Source organism: Rhea americana, unplaced genomic scaffold, assembly GCF_003343005.1.
Source record: "Rhea americana isolate MKP2758 unplaced genomic scaffold, rheAme1 scaffold_32, whole genome shotgun sequence".
Taxonomy (NCBI): Eukaryota; Metazoa; Chordata; class Aves; order Rheiformes; family Rheidae; genus Rhea; species Rhea americana.
Window position 1 is genome coordinate 2,114,445 of NW_028186446.1, and position 19,353 is coordinate 2,133,797.

Below are 19,353 nucleotides of genomic sequence, written 5' to 3' on the forward strand. Positions count from 1 at the left end.
ACAAAGAGCTAGGCTATTTCTTTGTTCACGCTTTGTAAGTGAGCTAGTTCTTGTTTTATTCATGTATAATTGTTATAATCTTTCCTACCTAAATAAAACTGTGCTTTTAGAAAAATTAGAAATTAGAAGACCATAGCTTTTCAGAAGTATCTATTAATCTCAGATAATAGGCCATGTTTTTATTCAAAAGCCTGTATTTTAAGGTGAAAAGGGATAATTGCATACACGAAAGCACACTGTTTCTAGAGACAAACGTAATGTTCTTCTAGTGCATCTATTTCACCTTCTTTTGAAAATTAGACCCAGAGTGCATGTGTCACAAAAATCCTGGGTTTTGTTCTGTATTGTTATTGTCTGCCCATCTGTTCTTCCCTTTCTTTCTCTCCTTTCCTGTGGCAATTCTCAGCCTCGTATCTTTGGTATTTTTCATAGAGCCTAGGTACACGTTACATGACTTATAAAACAAGTAGAAGTTAATCAGGTGGATTGAACTTCAGTTACCATGAACAAATGAGGACTTACTATTGCACAGTGCTGTTCAGGAATGCTAGAGAAGTTTCAATTTGAGAAAATCCGTCATAAATGAATTTATGTGCCCACACAGATTTATTTTAATTAAAATCATCCACAAGTCCTGGCTGTTGCTTTGACTACTAAGTACTTACAAATGGGCTTAATAGACATGTTTGTTTTTTCCACAGCTGTAAAAATACATATTCTGCTACATGTTTTTTTTGTTTTTTTTTTTTAATCTGATTTATTTAAATAGAGTTAGGTAAAGATGCAGTTTATAGGGAAGGCTAAAGGGTCAAAATCATGTTTAATTAGGTTATACCCATTTGGGAAGCCGCCAAGCTAAAAGAATGCACTGCAAGTAAGCTTCAAATAGTGTGAAATCTTTGAAAAGAACTAACCACTTTTAGTGAAAGGCTTTCCTGTTCTTAACCTTGTGTCATTTAAACTATTTCAATGAGCTGTGCAAAACCTGACATTTGTTATATAATGGAGCTTCCAAAGAAAAAGAGTAAATATTTCTTATATTTATAAGAAAACTGATGCTATGGCACTGAAAGCAAACCCTTAGTACCCTATCTGACCCTGCTACCTGTCCTTGCGTACCAACAAAATACATGGTTTGTCACACTTGATGTGAATCTACTATTTTTGCCTCATATATGGAACTTCTTGAGTGTGTGAGATTGCTTGTGTTAAACATGTATAAATCTTTCAAAAAAACACAAGTAGTGTGGGAAAAGCCCCTGTAAAATCTGAAGGCAGCCTGATTTTTAAAGATGATACTTTTAGAAGTTGTGTTCATGAGAAGCACCTCATGTTGGGTTTCCAAAATCACACGTTATATTTGAATAGCTTAGCCGAACACATGGAGAAGGTCTTACCTCAGACACAGAGGGAACTCTGAGAAAAAAAAAAAAAAAACACTGAGCTCCTTTGTGATTTCTTTTTATACACTAGATGATAGGATATCCTCATTGCTGTATTGATGTTCTGTAGCGGTGCCAATTCTGAAATATTTTTTCCATTTAATTGCCATAGAGTTTGCGCTGTGGAAATACTTCTATGTCAGAGCTCCATATGTTTTTTTACATAAAAATAGGACTGGCAGGAAAAAAGGCAGCTAGCCTGAAGCTGCCAGTAACCATTTCTCATGTCACAGATTTTCAGCAAGAATCCCAAGTGAGAGTTTTATAGGTGAAAGGACTGAACAGCTGGATGGGGATTCACTAAGTACCAGCAGAGCCTATAGGGAACCAGCATGAAGGCAGGGGACATTGCGTATAGACACTATTGCATTTCCTGAAATAGGCTTTTTCTCTCCTGCCCATTCTGGTCTTCCAGAACGGTTGTGTTGCGAAACAATCCCAGCTTGAAAAGGTCAACCCAAAAGACTCTCTGTCAATACCATTGTATGGCTTTCATGGTGTAGGTGGGCAGTATAGCCCAAGAGCTTTGGACATAATGGCATTTGAACATATATTTCAAAATTTAAATATGCCTATTACTTAAGCTTGCCATTAATTTAATGTACTGTAATTGTGGGAAAGATTCTTGTGATTCAGCATGTGAGGTCTACATTCCGTCTAATTTTGTGTGTGCTTAAGGGTTGCAGTGCTGTCCTAAAGAATTGCTTTTAATTGACATGACCGCTTTGGCATGATGCTCATGCCCTGAAATGCCACAGCAGCAAACAGAACATATAACCAGATGGTTCTTACAAATAGCAGCTTTCAACTAGGAGGATCTTTGCTCTCCAAAATGCAATTGTAATGATGTTTGCTCTGTCAAGCTAAAACAAAGGCTGTCATAACTCTTCATTCCAGATTAATTAAGAGTTCCTTGCTGGTTTCAGAAGTATTCTCTTCTTCTTGGAAAGAAACTCTAAGAAAAAGACACACACACACACACACACACACACACACACAAAACCAGAGTTAATTTATTCTGTCCTCTCCAGAGAAGAACTAACAAACATAACTTCACTCCAAACTGCCTGTAGATACTTTCAGACTCCTATAATGATTCTGCTAATAATAAATACATTTGTATTGTTCTCTTAATGTTTAGGATTTACATCCATGGGAATTAAAGTAGTTTAAAGTATTGTTGATCCCTTGTAGAGGTGTCCTTAAGTTCTGAGGCATCTTTGTTTCTTTAAGTCAATCAGCAATATTGTTCACACCAGTCCCAGGACTATCTATCCTGTAGCTACTCTGCATTGATTACACTAAAAGCCTTAAATTTGTTCCAAGAGCACTTACTTTCAAGAAGCAACTTAGCTAGTATAAACAATCACATGTATTCAGAATGCTCTATTTTTTTTAAGCCCTATCTTTGCATGAGATAGCCCTTAATTTTCTGGAGGAGGTGAATGCTAATGAGTTATCTGGCAGCTGTTTAGGATATCCTATGTCATTTTCTCCAGCAGACTTTGCTGCAGCAGAATACAATCCTGGAGGCTCTGTGAGCTGTGCTGGTAACTTCCCAGGAATCAAAGGGCTGCACCTTATGTGCATCTGCATTGCACAAGGTTTGATCAGCTAAGTGTGTATCTGTAGTTTAGCACTACCTGTGTTTATATCACTTTATAAAACATACTGAAAAAATACACCTGACAATCAAAGGGAAAGCTGGAAATGAGTGTCTGAACTTACGTATTTCATCATATGCTGGAGCAGGGGAGATGAGGGAAATTGTCATGACTATCATCACCTCTGGCATTTGAGTTGGTTAGCTGTTGTGATTCAGATGGAAGAAGCACACTGATGTTAAAGTTGATAGACAGCCCTATTAAGTGACAGTAGCCATGAGTCATGAGAATGGCAGTCAGTAGGTTTCATTCCTGGTGTTTGGATTGGGACATAGTTGGACTGGTCTCTCTGAACTCTGGGCTTACATTCTTCATTCAAAGCTTGATATTGGGCTCTAAGGAATCTGAAGCTTTTCTGTCCCTGCTAAGGTCTCTGAACTCTAGTTAAATATATCCTGAAGCTTCACAATCTGTTGAAGCTTCACAATCTGTTAAACGTCTCCTTGGATCTGTTGGCAGGCCAGAAGCACACTGCTAAAAGCAAAAACCAACCAATCAAATCCAAAAAACATTCACTCAGAAGCATGGGCTCTCAGCAATCTCATGTTTGCCGCTCCCTTGAAACATGTATTGCAGATTATCCTTATTAGGCAATCTTAAGGGTGTTCCCTGATCTTTTGAATATAGTTTTCTTCCTTTTAATTAGTAGGTCATTATGCGACAACTTCTGTCTGCTCCCCTAAGTGGACAGCTAAGGCAGATTTCACTGTGTTTCTGGATACCTGAAAATAATTAGCTATTTGTGAGCAGGGAAGTGGCTTCAGACTTTACAAAGTGAAGCTTTGCTATGAGTTCCCCAGTGCATTCACTGGGGAACTCCATTCACGAAAAATCAGAATGTAATTCCACAATTTTGTCTTTGCAGGCAAAAACAGCATGATAAATTTTTGCTTAACTCTACCTAGGCAATTCCTTCTTGCTCTCCCACCAATTTGCAATCCCTTCAGTTATGCTAGTGCAACTCTTTATAAGTTTGCTGTCAGCTGGATCACTGAAAGGTTCTAGGTTAAAAATAATCCCCCTTCATATGCTTTTAGATCACTGAATCCCATAGGCAGTTTTAGCAGGCCAGGTGGTAGGAGGACAAGTTGCCAGGTAGCAGTAAGAATGACTTGAGTGTGAGGTTTGCAGGCAGTGAGAATTTCTTAAGCTGCTTTGCCATGAGGAGGAGGTGCAGTGGAAGGGTGCAGCTGACTTGCACCCACCTGCTTGAGCTTCAGTCTCCAGCCCCTTTGGCCCTTCATCTTTAGCAAGAGAGCTCAATGAGGAGATGGCTCACCAGCTCTTCCAGGTCCTCTTTTTCTCCAACGAGGGGTAACAAACCCACTAACCAAAACATTAATGTCTGTACATTGTCTTCCGACAGATACTTCCTATTCTGATTTCTGTTGTACGCAACTGAAACTGATAGGCTTTTTTGGTTTGTTTTTCTTGGAAATATTTTAATTAAGCTACATGCAAATTTTGTTTGGGCATAGCATTCGTTCATCTGTTTTACTTTAGATAGCTGATGCTAGAGCTGAGATAAGAATGCCATTGTGTGAAGTGCTGGCAAAAAGTGTAAGTTTAGGTTCTCTCATTATAGATCCAGGGAGACAGCATGCCTCCAGTTCACATTTAATCAGTTTTTCTTTGGCAAGCTTTTGTTAGTATCGGGGCAAGAAACATAAGATTTTAGATACAGCAAGATGATTAAAAAAAAAGGGAGGTTGAGGCTAATTTGGGTTTCTTGCATACTGGAACCTAGAAAATCTTTGAGTTACATCCCTCACTTTTACTACTGATATAATAATGAGTGAAAATTTATACCCTTCTAGCATTTAATTTCAGAGAAGACAAATCTTTAAGGCATTAAAAATATAAATAACATACTGGAACCCTGCAGCTCACATTTGGAAAAGGAAAAACAAACAGGAGGGTGCAAGAAGTTGTAAGAATTTGGCTGTTTGTCAGGTTTGAGAGGAGATTCTTTAAAGTAAGTAGCACTAATATTTCTCCAGCCTTGATGTGTACCAAAATCCACAGCTTTCCTTTTTGTTTGTAATACGGTTTCTATGGCTTTGCTTACAAACTATACTGAGCTCTATAATGCTGCTATTTTTGCTGTATCTTTGTCTGAAGTATTCGTTTTCCCAGAGCTTGCTCACAGAGGGCTGCGCTTTATTCTCAAAAACTAGAAGACATGTAGTAGATTCAGTCCTGGCCATTTTTCATGTGAAGCCCTATTCAAATGGTAATTGAAAAAGGCTTTGTGGACTTTGTTCTCAACTCAAAGAAAAAAATTCAGCTGTGGGCAGCTAGGGTAGTAAAGAATTTTTGCTGAAAGACTCAGAGAAAACTAATTTGGAAGTTACCACAGCCACTCAGAAGTTAAAGGTACAACTACAAATCAACTATGAAGCCAATTGTGTTATCAAATATCATTGGAATTAATATAGTTAATAAAATATTGCAGGGAGAATCAGGACTTGCAGTCCTTTTTCCCCAGCAAGATCTGCTATAAAGGAATTAATTATAATATTTCAGGAGAGCTGTGTGCAAAGTGTGCACGGTTGGTTTGCGATTATTGATATGCATATATGCTGCTTAGCAGCTAGTGGGTGATTGCAGGGTAAGGCCACGCTCTGCAGCAGCAACCTCCCACGTTGGGCTGTCAGGCGCAGGGTCACAGCGTTCCAGGTGACGACTGTTCTTACACATAAAGGCCCAATTTGAAAAATCTCACAGTCCAAGTAAGGGTTTCAGTGAGCTCCAAAGTTTGCAGCTGTTTTAATATGGCATTTTTGTTAAATTTTAAGTGTGTTTATGTACTTTGAACTGTTGGGGGCTCTAGCTAAAATTGGCCGTTCATTTTGCTAGGCAGTCCAAACTCCAAGGCTGAAATGTAACCCAGACAAGGCAGAGGTAACAGAGGGATAAAGTGACTTGCCTAAGGTAACATTTAGCTGCAGACAGAAAATCTTGGTGTCATGATTCCCAGGCCCGTATCTGCTGCATCATGGCCCTCGCCTCTTTGATAGGGTTATGAAATTTTCTTTAATGTATGTGCATTCATAAAATTGTTTTATTCATAAGTTTGTGTTACTATGCTGAGAACTTATTTCCTGACTAGTTTACAGTCCTTGTCTAGCACTTGCTTCGTTTATGGTCAGTGCCCCATGCCCACCCCAAAAGCAGCCCATGACCCTGCAGCACCTCCCCATGTGCTGCCTGCTTTGTTTGGAGGCAGGGACTCTGTGCAGGAGCAAAGTCTCTCTTGCAAAAAAGTCTTTGTAGGAGGAGGAATTCTGAAAACAGTAACATGCTTGTATATAATCTATATTATGAGTCATGCATTAGACCTGTGGAGAAGAATATACAGCAATATTCATCATCAAAGCTAGAGTCTAGGAGGTCCAGTGTGGATAAGAACACAAACCCAGTAACTAAGACACAGCAGAAAAGAGCACAAAAAATGAATCAGTAAATGTTTTGTTACTTATTTCTCAAATGTGGTTTATTTTTAATGACTAATAGTAGTTATTATTAAAATGTGCAGCTCTCCCATACAGTACCATGTTCTGTGAATGAGTAACAGCCAACAATCACCAAGCTAATCCAGCATTCTCATTTAAACATTAAATTAAATAAAAATTTGCTAAAGCAATGTAAACTGAATTGGAAGATATGTGGCCTGCATGAGGGGAGGAAGGTGAGGATTTCTTTCTTAAAGTTGTGATCCATCCTGTGGAAAAGACTGGAAGTCTCATCCATCGGGTATTTGGTAAAGGAGGCTAAAAGCACAGGTAACTTGCACCTGTTTAGTTACGGCTTTTAAAATACATGTTCTGGCAGTGCAAAATGTTTCATTAATACTCTGAACTGACCGTGATGACACAGACTGCTGCAAGCTGACATTAAATTCATTTCATAATTTAGTTTTAATAGCCCCCTGAAAGTTAATGTGTAGGCACATCATAGGGAAGAAGGTATTTTGTTTCAGTCCTATTTTAGAAGTGATGCAAATTCACTATTTTTCTGAGTGTTACAAAGTACTTGAGCTCAAGAATCATGTGTAAGCCTATTCTAAGAATGTTTTTCTCAAACCTGTTTGCAAAAAATCATAGTTTTTCTAGTGTCAATTTTTTTAAATAAATTTTTAATCACAGCCTTAAGTCCTGCCTCTCTTGTGTATTTTGGGGCATGGGTAGCTAGATAAAACTAAAGCCCAACAGAAAGTAATTTTAGTAATCTTATATATAGCATAGTGAACAGTTTTCCTTGGGAAACCACAAACAATTTATATTCCATAAAAGAAATGCTTTCAACTGAGGTAGGCCATATACAGAAATAATCATTCCATCTTTGAGCTAATACCTCCGAAGATATGTAGAGAAACTTAATAGGCAGCCGTCTACTGAGCCTTATCCATGGAGTAATATGGAGCTTGAGCTAACAATACTGCAGATCATTTATTTTCCATATATTAGAAAAAAATGCATTTCTTTTATGTCTCAGGGGAAAGAAAAAGCTTCCTTGAGAAAGAGAGCACTTTAACCATGCAACAATTCCACATTTTAAAGCACTGATTTTTTAAAATGACTTTGTATGTACCCATGCCTTCCATACACATTCAGGCGCGTGCATACACCTTATATGTATATTTGTGCTTGTGCACGTCTTATAGACACACTTATTTTATAAAATAAGATGTATATGTGTGCGTATACTGATATACATATATACATGTATACATATATAGATATATTTGAAGGGAAAAAAGGATTTATGGGAGGCTGGCCAGATTTAATTTGTCTGCTTGTATTTAGCACTTAAGGGCTTATATACTCAGTTTGCTCAAAAGTGTGAAGAAGTACTCCTTGCTTATGCTTCAAATCAGAAATGCATGAAGTGCAGCTGCAGAGATAATACATTCTCCCCAAAGGCTTTGGCTGAGCAAATTAGGTGTCAATGGGGTGCCTGCGCAGGCAGTACTCTCTCTAATTAGTCTCTTGAGCCTAGTTGGTGGCGGGTATAAGATGATCTAATCAATTGGTCTGTGTCTGATGGTACGTGTAAAAATCCTAGCAGGCAGAGCTGTCTCCCACAGGTCACTCACCTGCACAGCGGGAACACTCATTTTCATTTTTCATCTCTTCCATCACATGATGCTGACAGTTGGTTTTAAGAAAATGGAATCCAAAAAATATCTAGTTCATAGGGCATGTAGGTCAAAAAGAAGTTGCATTATGGGTACTGCTGAACCAATTAATTAATATTTATAGCAGCGAGTTGTATGTAGATATCATCTGAGTACAAATAGTATCGATAATGTTTGGTTGCCTTTTTAAAGTGACTTTTCTAAACAAGATGATAGGAAATAAAGGTGTGGGGGAAAAAATCACCTGTTAATAATACACTCTTTTAGAGAGGATGAGCAGTATCTATGGTGCATGCATGTCTGGTGGAGGGAGAAGCAGAAAGAAGATATTGTTGATGATCTTAAATACCCTTATGTTTCATCTTACAGAGAATACAGTACCCCTGGTTGTCAGCTCACATTTTTATTTAAAATATGGTGTCGTAGAATGAACACTCTTACAATAATGCTAAATCAGCTGCAACATAAATAGACCTGCACTCTGGATGTGCTTTGCATGCCAAGGACGCTGTGGGAGCACAGCTCTGTCCTATTTTATAATTTATACAAAAATTAAAAGCACCTAGAGAAGGATGCTGATGCTGCCAAAAGGAGCATTGAATTGGTGATTTGCATTTTTAAAGGGAAGAGCATTATTTTTATTAACTAAAAATAAAGAAAAATATTTGGGACGTCAGGGCCCTTTAGTCGGCCTTCTCTGCCTCATGTCTTGAGAGCAGGATTAGTATTTAAATTATAGGCTTTAGTATCCTTTACTAGAATCACTGTTACATCAACAGCTACCACATTGTAAAGTTAGCCTTTACCTATTTTTAAGGTGGACTGATACCTTATTTTTTCCCATTTGGGATCTGTGACAAACAGGATGTATGTAACTGATGATTTTCTAGATAATGAACATACAGGTGAGTTTCTTGATTTGGTTACTTGATATTTCAAGCCCATCATTATCTTGCTTATAAACTTCTATAAGTTTAGTAGAGATATCACAAAAATCAAAACTAACTGGACCTATGGTGAAAAAAAAACACAAGTTCATTTTTAAGGCAGTCTGCTATATTTCTTTTTTTTCTTTTTTTTTTTTTTTCCTTCTTTTTAAGGAGATCTGAAAGAACCCTATTTTGTTCTTGGGAAACAACAAGTTGTAAATATTCCATTTAACAATTTACTTTTTTTATAAGCAAAACTGTGACCAGAGCCATAAACACGATCTGCCAAGTCACCACGCAAACTTTGATTTGTGGAATCAGGAAAATGTATTAAATTCCAAGCAAGGATATTTCTAAAATATATCTTTAAAAACCCTACAAATGTGGAATACTAAGCTACCTGGGAACTGAACTGCAGCCCTGTATGGAGACTCCTGCTTCAGGAACTGCCTCATGTCTTAGTTGTGTGAACAACAGATGTTTCAGTTCTACAGCCAAACTGAAAAACAATGCTTTTTTTAATAAAAAGATTGGATCGCACAAATCTAAAATTCCAAACCGCTTTTGTTGTGGATTTTCTGCGGTGGAAAAAAAGACACACTCCTCTTCCTCCAAATTAGGGAGGTGTCTATTTGAGATGATACAATGAGTCTCCATTTAAATGAACTAAAAACCGAGAGATCTTCTGTCCTGCAGCCCAGTGAGTACAGTGCTCATCTCAGAAGAGGGCTTATCCATGCTCAATCCCTTCCGCTGCGTGAGGCTGTTTAAACCTCTATTTCCCATTTCACAAGAGAACGCCTTACCCACCAGGGCGCTCTGAGGTACAGGGAAGGGATGTCAGCTAGTGACTCCACTCTGAATTCACAACAAACATGCAGTGGATGAGGGACTCCAATGCAAGCCTTATATATTCCCAGGTAGTGCCCTAGTACCAGACTTGTTTCTGTCAGGGATCACATAAGGATTTTAGAGAGAGTGGAATTGTGTCAGCAGCCGAAATGAGGGATTCTGCTTCAGAACAGCCTGGCCATTAGGGCGCTGGGCTGAGCAGCAGGAGACCTTGGTGCACACCTGGTTCCTGAATGGGGCAGACAGCAGATTTGAACACTGCAGGCAGCTGATTGGTGATTCTGCTCTCACTATGTCTTTTAGTTTTCCTCAGTCAACCATTTGGGAAATTCCACACAAAATCACTTTTATCCAGTGAGTTTATTGTTTGTTCTAGTCTAAAACTTCTCATGCATCATATGCAGAAGGTCAAAGATGGTGAGAGCTGTGATCTCCACCACACCGTCCTGAAGATAGTCAGCTTCACCAGAAACCAGTGGCCCCAGCTGTAGCAATGCCATGTCAGACCCCAGCAGAGCTGAATGAAGGTGGTAGAGCTGGGATCACAGAATTGATATCTGTCTTATCCTGAGTCAGAGCAAGAAAACAAATGGCATTCATCAGAAAGTCTGGCAATCTTCAGTGCACATTTATAACTTTGATTCTCCCCTTTCTTAGTTTACTGTGTTCCACCCTTGGTCTTTCTTGACTCTGGCAGTGGTTGCCAATATGCTAATATTTTTTCCCCATGCTATATGGTGGCAGCTGCCCATTTCATTTCTAAGGAAGCTTGTAAATGTTTTAGGTCTTGATTCTGAAAATGCCAAACTGCCAAACTTCTCATTAAGATACTCATCATCTCATAGGTTTGGACCTGGCCTTAGAGAAGAGTTGAACAGCTTTGCATGCAGTGTCAAAAGTGAAGCCAGAAAATGTAATATTGTCACTGGAAAACTCTAGCACATCCACAAGAGGTGTGATGCTGACCTCCTTTGGAAATTGCTCTGAGATCCAGTGATAGAAAGGAATGTTCTGTATAATTAATATAATTATTTAATTAGAGCATATTCTCAAATCTCACTAATTTGGTAACTCCTGGAAAACCTTCTGTCTTTTATCTGCATCATTTTTTTCACCTGTCCTGCGTATAGTTTTTGCTTATGCCAAGTGCTGGAACTCCAGCAATTTGGGTTTAGCCTTAAATCAGGCCAGCTGTTCTGGAGCCGGGCAGATGTGGCTTCCACAGTGGCAGTGCAGGTGGCCAGGTGGTAACATGAGAGCTCAACATTGAAAAGGGAGCTTGTGGATTTTAGTTACTTCTGTAGAAGGAAGGGACACTAACAGGGTCATCCCTGAAAAGTGTTTAAGGAAGGGGAATTGAGGAAATATTGTCAGCAATGTTCCACCACTTAAGCATATGTGAATTTCTCTGCGTTCCAAACTTTCTTTTTCCTTTTAAGTCTATGGAAGGGTAAACCAAATGGGTCAACTCTAATGCATTCTTGAAACAAGATTTACTGAGGCTTCAGCCAAACTCCAAGACCCAAAGGAAAGTGGGGCTGTCTTTTGGAACAGACATTCCATGCAAACTCCAAACATGATTAAGAAGCAACCCAAACAGGAGTTGAGAGGCAGTAAACCAAGCTTCAAGAAGGCCTGAGAAGCTGCTGTGCATCATTAAGAGTGGACTTTTGTTAATGCAATTTTCTATTTTTGTTAATGCAGTATTCTAGTGCTTGAAGGGCAGAAGAAGAGCTCTCAAGAACAACAGCAGGAACCCTGGAAATTACGAAAGCTAAATGTTGTGTAGATGCTAGGCTGTTCTTGTGAAAGTCACAATTCAAATTTTATGCTTGAAACTGCAGTTCAGAACTGATGCCTTGTTTTTCTCCCGCTTTTGAAATAAGGTCTAGCCTAGATTCACTGACTCCTGCATCCAGTTTGACTGAAATAGTTTCAGGACATGCTAATACAAACCAGTCCTAAGCTCAATTAATATTTATTTTTAGTGTTTTCTCTCTTAAATGCTAAAATTCCTCTATATCTGACTCTGTTCCTGCAACATTTTAAAATGTAAGAAGTCTGTAGTTCTAAATCTTTGGTCTTGAAAAACACTGTAAAACAAATCAATTTTGAATGTTAGAAAGTCTCAGAATTTCTCAGCATCATCATCATCAGAAGTCTCCCTTTACTACTTTGCACAGAAATCTACTTGGACATTTATTTAAGAACTAAATGCATTAATTATAAAACTTATATGTTAAAGGAGAATTGTTTTAATTCTATATATTAATAAAAAAAAAAACACCCAGAAAAAGTGAATGTTTTTACATGCAGTGTACCAAGGAACTCCATAACCAGGTTGCATTTACAGACATAGTTGTGACTTCAATAATTCTTGGAGAGCAAAGCTAAGGAAAACTTTTCTTAAACTAGTCCCAAGCACTGCTGCAAAAGTGTTCACTAAGGACTCTATGAGAAAAGGGTCAAGAAGAGCTTGTGAACGCACTTCAGATGTTTGTCCTTTCCTCTGAGTTGGTGTCTTCATGGCTTTGGAATAACCTATTTTTTTAACAGGTTAAAAATCATTGAAAAAAGCAAGTCATGAGGTGTGTTGTAATTTATATTGTTTCCTTACAGGATTAAATTTACCAGTTTGGAGGAGGGAAACAAAAACCTAATGAGGAGGCCGACACTGGGAAGGAACCATGGCCTGTTTCCTTTCTTTCTCTATGGTGGATTTCATTCAGAAGAAAATTGAAGCTGGCAAGACCCTGTTTTTTTTCCCTGCAATTTATTTAAAACCTTGCACGCATTTGGATACCTTGTGATTTCAGAGAACTATGTGAAGATTAAGCTTTTGCTTACTGATACATAGCATGTACTCTTTCAGTCTTTTGTGTTTGATTTTGTTTGATTTTCCACTGCCGAGCTGCATATTTGTAAAGATTTTAATGCTTTCACCAGCAATGTCTTAAATACATTAAGACAACATATTTGGTGTTCACACTTCTTTGGTAATGAGTATACAAAAAAAGGCAATAGTGGCATAAAGGAATGTGTGTTTTCTTTAAGAGTTGTGCATATTTTGCAACCAATAGGAAGATGATTTCTGCCAGAGCAAGCCCAACGTTTCTGATCAACTGACAATTATAGTACCTTGCCACTATTCCTAAAGTGTTGTTGGGTTGTTTCATTTTTCATTATCTTTTTAGACCACTCATATCCATTCTAAAAACATGGCAATAACTGCATGTTTACTTCAATACTCTGAATTTGGTTACTCTGCTTAGGCTCTGTAGCATGCCAGTTTTCAAAATAGGCCTGTGAGAAAGACAAAGCAAAAATGATGAGATGTACTCAGCTAGCAGATACATGATGAATTCTTTATGCTTTTATTCTCTTTAAGACTGTTTTTTTGGTTTATGGGTCTTGGCTACATCTCTCTGTTTTTCCTCACACTATTTACATTTTGGAATGTTTTCTTAAAAAGAAAACAAAGAGATGGTGAGACAGTTCTGTTTAATTCAAGGCAGACACTAAGGTGCAGAAAAACTTTCATCAAATGAGCCATTAAATCTAGCTGTGTTACTTTGCCTCTTTCAAAGCGAAATGGAGAATTTTGCTTATCCAGAATTGTTTGCTGTTCCACACCAAAGCACCTTTCAAGTTATTTTCCATAGATATTCTTATCCAGTTGGAAGACACTACCAGGTACTGTGTCTTTAGATAGCTTTTCTGAATGAAAGATTCAAATGCTAGCTTTGCAAGCAATTAAGTTGTGTGATTTTTAAAGCAGAAAGCCCCTGCTACATTTGGGTTGGGGCAGACATTGTGTTCAGCCCTGATCACACACAATGCTTTGCATTCAGAGAGAATGGGGTATGGCGCAAAACCACTCTTGAGTTATAGTCCTGCTTGGACAGAACCGCTTGCTAGGCAGTATTATTCTACGCATAAATTTGACATCCTTTGCTTGCTGGATGCATTGAATTACATTTTTTAAGAAGTGTGGTAACACTTTGGTTAGCATTCAGTGTTTAAAAGGAGGGGGAAAGGATTTGCGCTACTGCCATCTTATTAAACTCCAGCAGTGTTTAATAAGAAAAGAACACCCAATAAGGCAAATCCTTGAGTGCTCAAGTAGCTACGAAAGGCCTCTTAAAGAACTAGGATATGAGTCTACACTTTCAAAGAGCTGAACCGTAGAAATATTCTCAATATTTGCACAGCCATTAAAACACAATTTTCCCCAATGACATCTCTGTTTCAGGATCTGGTAAAAGCCATCTGAAAGCCACTTTCAGTCACAATCCTATTTAGAACTTTTACTACAATTTTTCCCCTGTGTTTATGAGGGGGAAAAAATGACCACTGAACTTTTGAATTTATCACACACTAAAACTGCCTTAGATGTGGTTTGTTTAGGTTTCATGTCTCTTTTTTTTGTAAGAGAAAAGTCTTTTATACATTATCTTTGCTACTTAAATCGTGTGCAGTTTGATGATTAAAATTAGCTATTTTTAGAAAAAAATTGCTGCAAAAATCTGAAGAATTTTTGAAAATGTAACAAAGATTTCAATTAGGAATATAAGGGTAGTTTCATAGACACATCTACTTTGGCAGCTTAAATTGGGAGGCAAGAAATTATGCTGCTCAACAAAACATTCAAAGATTTACGTAGAGTGATTCCTCGACTGTTCCCACAAGCCTAGCACATTGCTATCCGTGGTGAATCATGTACAGTGTTTGCTTAAGGTATGTATGTGTGTGTACACACACGTGCGCATGAGATGATTATCTTTTCTGCCCCATTCCCACTTTTAAAGAACCACGGAAATAATTCCTGCTGGGTCAAAAATCTTCAAACTCAGTTACCTGAAGGAAAGTGCATAAATATCTAGATTTCTCAATAGTAACTTGATTTTCAAAGGTAGCAGGGTTATCTCAGCAACCAGTTAGTTAAGGAGTGACCAAGATCTCTGAAAATGAGCTCAATGACTAATGCACCTCCTTGGAGGCTGCTAAGGCTGCCGTGGGACCAGGGAGTGCTCTTTTCCTGCAAGGGTTCTCCCCTGGGGGAGGACACCCAGTCTTGGTGAGCTGGTGCTGGTTGCAAAATACTCCTCTGCGTCATCAGATCTACTGGGAAGCCTCATTTTCTGAGAAAGTAGATGCTCCTTCATCCAAGGGACTGACTGTACAGCCAAATTTCCCTCCTTCCAGAAAAGCCCTTACCTGCCTCACTAGCCTAATGTGACACTCATCAGTTAGGCCCCCCAGTAGCTAGCCCACTACTCCAGCATCTTGGAGAGGCAGTGTTTTTCTCCACAGCTATTCTCAGTGCTGCTGAATGGACTTTTCCCCTGCCAATGCTCGTCTGACAGCTCCATCAAAGATCAGCAGTGTTCCCCTCTTTTCCTCTCATCCTTCCTAAATCAGTTCTATACTGGATCTTCAAAGGGACAAGAAAACCCTGGCCTGGCCTTCCAGGCATGATGTGGGTAAGGAGAATGTTTTTTCATTAGATCAACTGTCTTTCATTAGATCAACAGTCAGAAGTTGGCTTAAATGACCAGCAGTATTTGGGGCACAGTCCTTGAGAAAATGTGGGGCTCGCTCAGCATTTGATAGTGGGCGGCAGTGCAACTTTCATTTTCTTGCCACTTGGCTGGGCCCCAGCAGATCCTTTCCAATAATGCAGAGAGGATGTGGCTTTGCTGCAAGAGAGGAGAGCAGCCACAGGGCAGCAGGTGCAGGAGGCAGATGGAAGTGGGAGAGCATGTTCCAACTCTGTATGATTTCTAATCTTAAGTGACTGAGGAAGATGGTGATAGAGATGGTGGAGTGTGTGATACAGGAATTCCTCACAAGTTCAAGTTCACAGGACCTGATTTTACAAGTCAGGCAGCTGGAGATGGCTTAGTCCCCACTCCTGCTGGGTTCAGATCAGCTGTCATCCTGCCCAGCAGGCACCACGCTCATCAGGATGCTCTGACAGTATCGACATCACGTTACCGCATAGCATCTCCCATTGGATAGGTCCTTTTAATTGTTACTATCGATTTTAAACAAAGCCATCTTTTAGGATAATAAATCAGTCCATGCAACACTAAAAATTCAATCTGCAGTAGACAGATGCACTGGGATTTCCATTTGCTCTTTGGTGAGCAAGGGTCCTGGACTTCAGACTCCTGTGGAAGGAAATTATGACAATAAATTCCCAGTGAGCCAGTGGGAGACATGTAGCCCTGTGTGCTCGGTGTAAGGGCATGCAAAATCAATGCTCTGGTATGTTCATAGACAAAATACTCATCTGTGAATATTATTGGGTTTTTTAATCTTTATTATATAACATGATTAGGCTGTACAGACTGGGGAGCAAAATGGCAACACCCCATATAAATGTTGCATTATTAAGCATAACAATACTCTCCCCTACCAGCATTTAGGTGGACTGACTGTATGTTACTGCATTTTTCACATAAGCAAAAAAAATAAAAAAAAATCTCAAAGGATGCACTAATAATTCCCATCCCCCCAAAATGCATTTCAATGGTGCTGCATACAAAATCCCCACTTGCCAGCTTCCAAGTGGATTTTTGTATGGTGCACTAAGAGGTGTTCTTTTTTTTAATAAATAAAGAGGGGAGGGCTGGTACATGAAAACAATGTTAATGTAATTAAATATATATAAATATATATATACTTCAGAAGAACAGCATAGTAAGCAGTATGGTAAAATAAATGTTGCATTATTTGTTACACCTTGTAATTCGTCTGTATTATGAAAGATGTAATGGTTTGTCAGCTGTAACTGTTGTTTTCTTGTAACATCATATCGAATAAAGTGTAGCAAAATCTCTCTTCTCCTTTGTATATATGGTGTAGACCTAACCCAGGGGATAAAACCTTAATTTTTTTGTTCTTCAGAAAATGAACAAGGAAATGGTTGTAAACAACAGATTTTAAAGACATGAAAAGTACTTAGAAGCAGGCAGGCACTAGACAGTAATTAGCTGAAAAGATTAGGCACTGATTCAGCCAAGCACATGAGCGTAAAATCAAAGCTGCAAGGCAGTCCTGGCTATACAGGGCCCAGTTCTAACACAGTGCATTTCTGCCTGCACTAGTAGGAAGTTAGTTACTTGGTGTCTCTTTCCATTTTGTTATATGTGGGACCGAGGACCAGTTTTTGGTACACTGGGATTTAATTAAAATGGTAGATGGGCCAGTTTTCTGTCAAAAAAGAAAAAAGAAAAAAAAAAGGTCCAGATTTAGCTATGTCATCATATGGAGAGTTAACCTCTGGCTTATTACAAATTCTCGTGAAATAAGAACCAGAGAAATCTGCTGGAAAATTATGCAAAATGCACACTATGCATTTTTCACAACATAGATACGGGAGCCTGATTTATGCCTGTTGATACTTTGTATTTATCTTAATTACTTAGTGTCCACTGCTTTCATTCTTAATTCATTTATTTATGCATTTTAGCATTAAATAGGCAACTATTCACTTACAGTGAGTATCATCAATATGTGTCTTCAGGATTTTTCCACCCTTTCCATTGCTTCTAGCCTTTTTGGCTACCATCTTGCTAGGACCAGTTTAGACTGAGAGAGTTAAATCAATGACGTTTATGCAGACTTGACTAGAATATCTGACTGAAATGTCAGAATATGCAGCTTTAGCAAATGCAGGCATCTATCGGAATTTGTAGGTTTTTAACCATTGTTTTGCTCTGGGATGGGAGATGGCTGGAGAGCATTTGTACATTCTAAATGATAGGAAAGCCACTGGAAGACCTAAATTCTGGTTTTTGCTCTGGCTGGTTAGGAATGATTGAAGATGAAAAGGTCTTATTTAGAGCAAGTAGAATATAGACTTGATTGTGGTTCTTCAGTGTCCCAACCTCTTATCTTGTAAAACCATGTTCTGGCCCAGTTCTGATAGCAAAACAGTTCAGGAGGCTACTTCCCACTTTTAAATCTAGAAAGTTGCCACTAAGTGACATCATCTGTACCCAGAAGGCACTGCATAAAAACAAAACAAGGAAACATATGCATGTTCAGCTATTTCTACTTTACTCCTAGTTCTCATCAACCAAGGAAAATTTGGGAAGATGTTGCCATTCCATATTCTTGCTGAATGATGCGATTGCTCTGTTGAGTAGGTGATTTGGTATTTGTTATTCCTGACTCACTACCTGCATGGCAGCTTTAACCTACAAATCTCAGATACAAATGAGGACCCAGAATTATTACCTAAAAAAGGTCTGTATGTTTGAGCACTGGGTACCAGGAAGCATATTCAGAGTGAGCTTTCAATTATGCAGTATAATCCTTAACCCCCTTGGCTGCACTTGTAGGCTTTTTAGCCACAAGGTTTTCTTCCTAAACTAGCCTGGCAGCTACAGCAAAGCAGGAGATGCACTTACTAGTATAGCAGTCACCCCTTCCCAGAGAAAAGTAAAACCAGAAGGAAGATGTTGGGAGCAACCTTGTGCCACTAGGTTAACACATACAGTTTCTAAATAACGACTTTCCTTGTAAACCTTTGCAAAGTAAACTCTACAGCAGCGGAAGGGCTTGCTGCTATCAGTGGGGGGTAGTGTTATGGACATTAGATTTGAGAAGCTTATATAGCACATGGGTGAGGATAAAGGGATACAAATCGGAGGGGGGGGGGGGACCAAAGAGATTAAAAAAAAAAATCCCAGGGCCAAGTATTTACTGTTCATTCCCCTTGCGAGTGGTGCTATATATTGTCTGCAGTGAGTCATGCTGAGCGTGAGCCAGGCACAATAATAGCTGAGAGCAGTCCTGCAGCCCCCTTCATTATTGCCTCTGCTGGCTGATACTGAGTTGGGTGAGAGAAAGGGATTCCAAAAATCTGCCTTTTTTTTTTTCCCCCTCCTCCTGTTTCCCAGAGGGCCCAGTAGTGATTGTTGGGGCTGTACTGCCTTGAAGAACCACTAAACTAAAATCAAGTATCTTTTTAAATTAGTTTTCCAAGGATCAATATGGTGACTAACAGAAAAGACACAGCTTTAGGTGCTATACAACAAATTCCAGCAATGCTACTTACTCTAGTAAAGTCCTGAAGTCTAAAGAGATTTATGATACTATACAAAAATTATGACCTCACCTTTCAGCTGGAATTAGGACTACAGTGTAGGTTTAGTTTACCATCAAAAGGGTGGGTGTGCAGTTTACAATCCAGCTAATAGTTTGCCCCCAGCTTCCACCTGAGGAGCTCAGAGATATTCATACATTATAATGAAATGAGCTGTACACACAGCCCTGGGATATACTGTATAGATGTAAAGATCCACATTGTATGG

The 19,353-nt window shown here is 38.9% G+C and overlaps 1 protein-coding gene across 3 annotated transcripts in view; it reads left to right on the plus strand.

The window, feature by feature from the left end:
• CDK14 (cyclin dependent kinase 14) overlaps nt 1-16,869 on the plus strand; it is a 330,258-nt gene extending 313,389 nt beyond the window's left edge. For 2 of the 3 annotated variants that reach the window (XM_085310484.1, XM_085310486.1), the window contains one exon: nt 12,647-12,730. Coding sequence is in view for 1 of the 3 variants with exons in the window: in XM_085310483.1 (XP_085166609.1) it covers nt 12,647-12,767 (121 nt within the window). In the remaining 2 variants the exon portion in view is untranslated. Of the gene's footprint in view, nt 1-12,646 lie in introns of all 3 variants that reach the window. The other variant, XM_085310483.1, reaches the window with a different exon arrangement.
• Nucleotides 16,870-19,353: the final 2,484 nt, after the last annotated feature.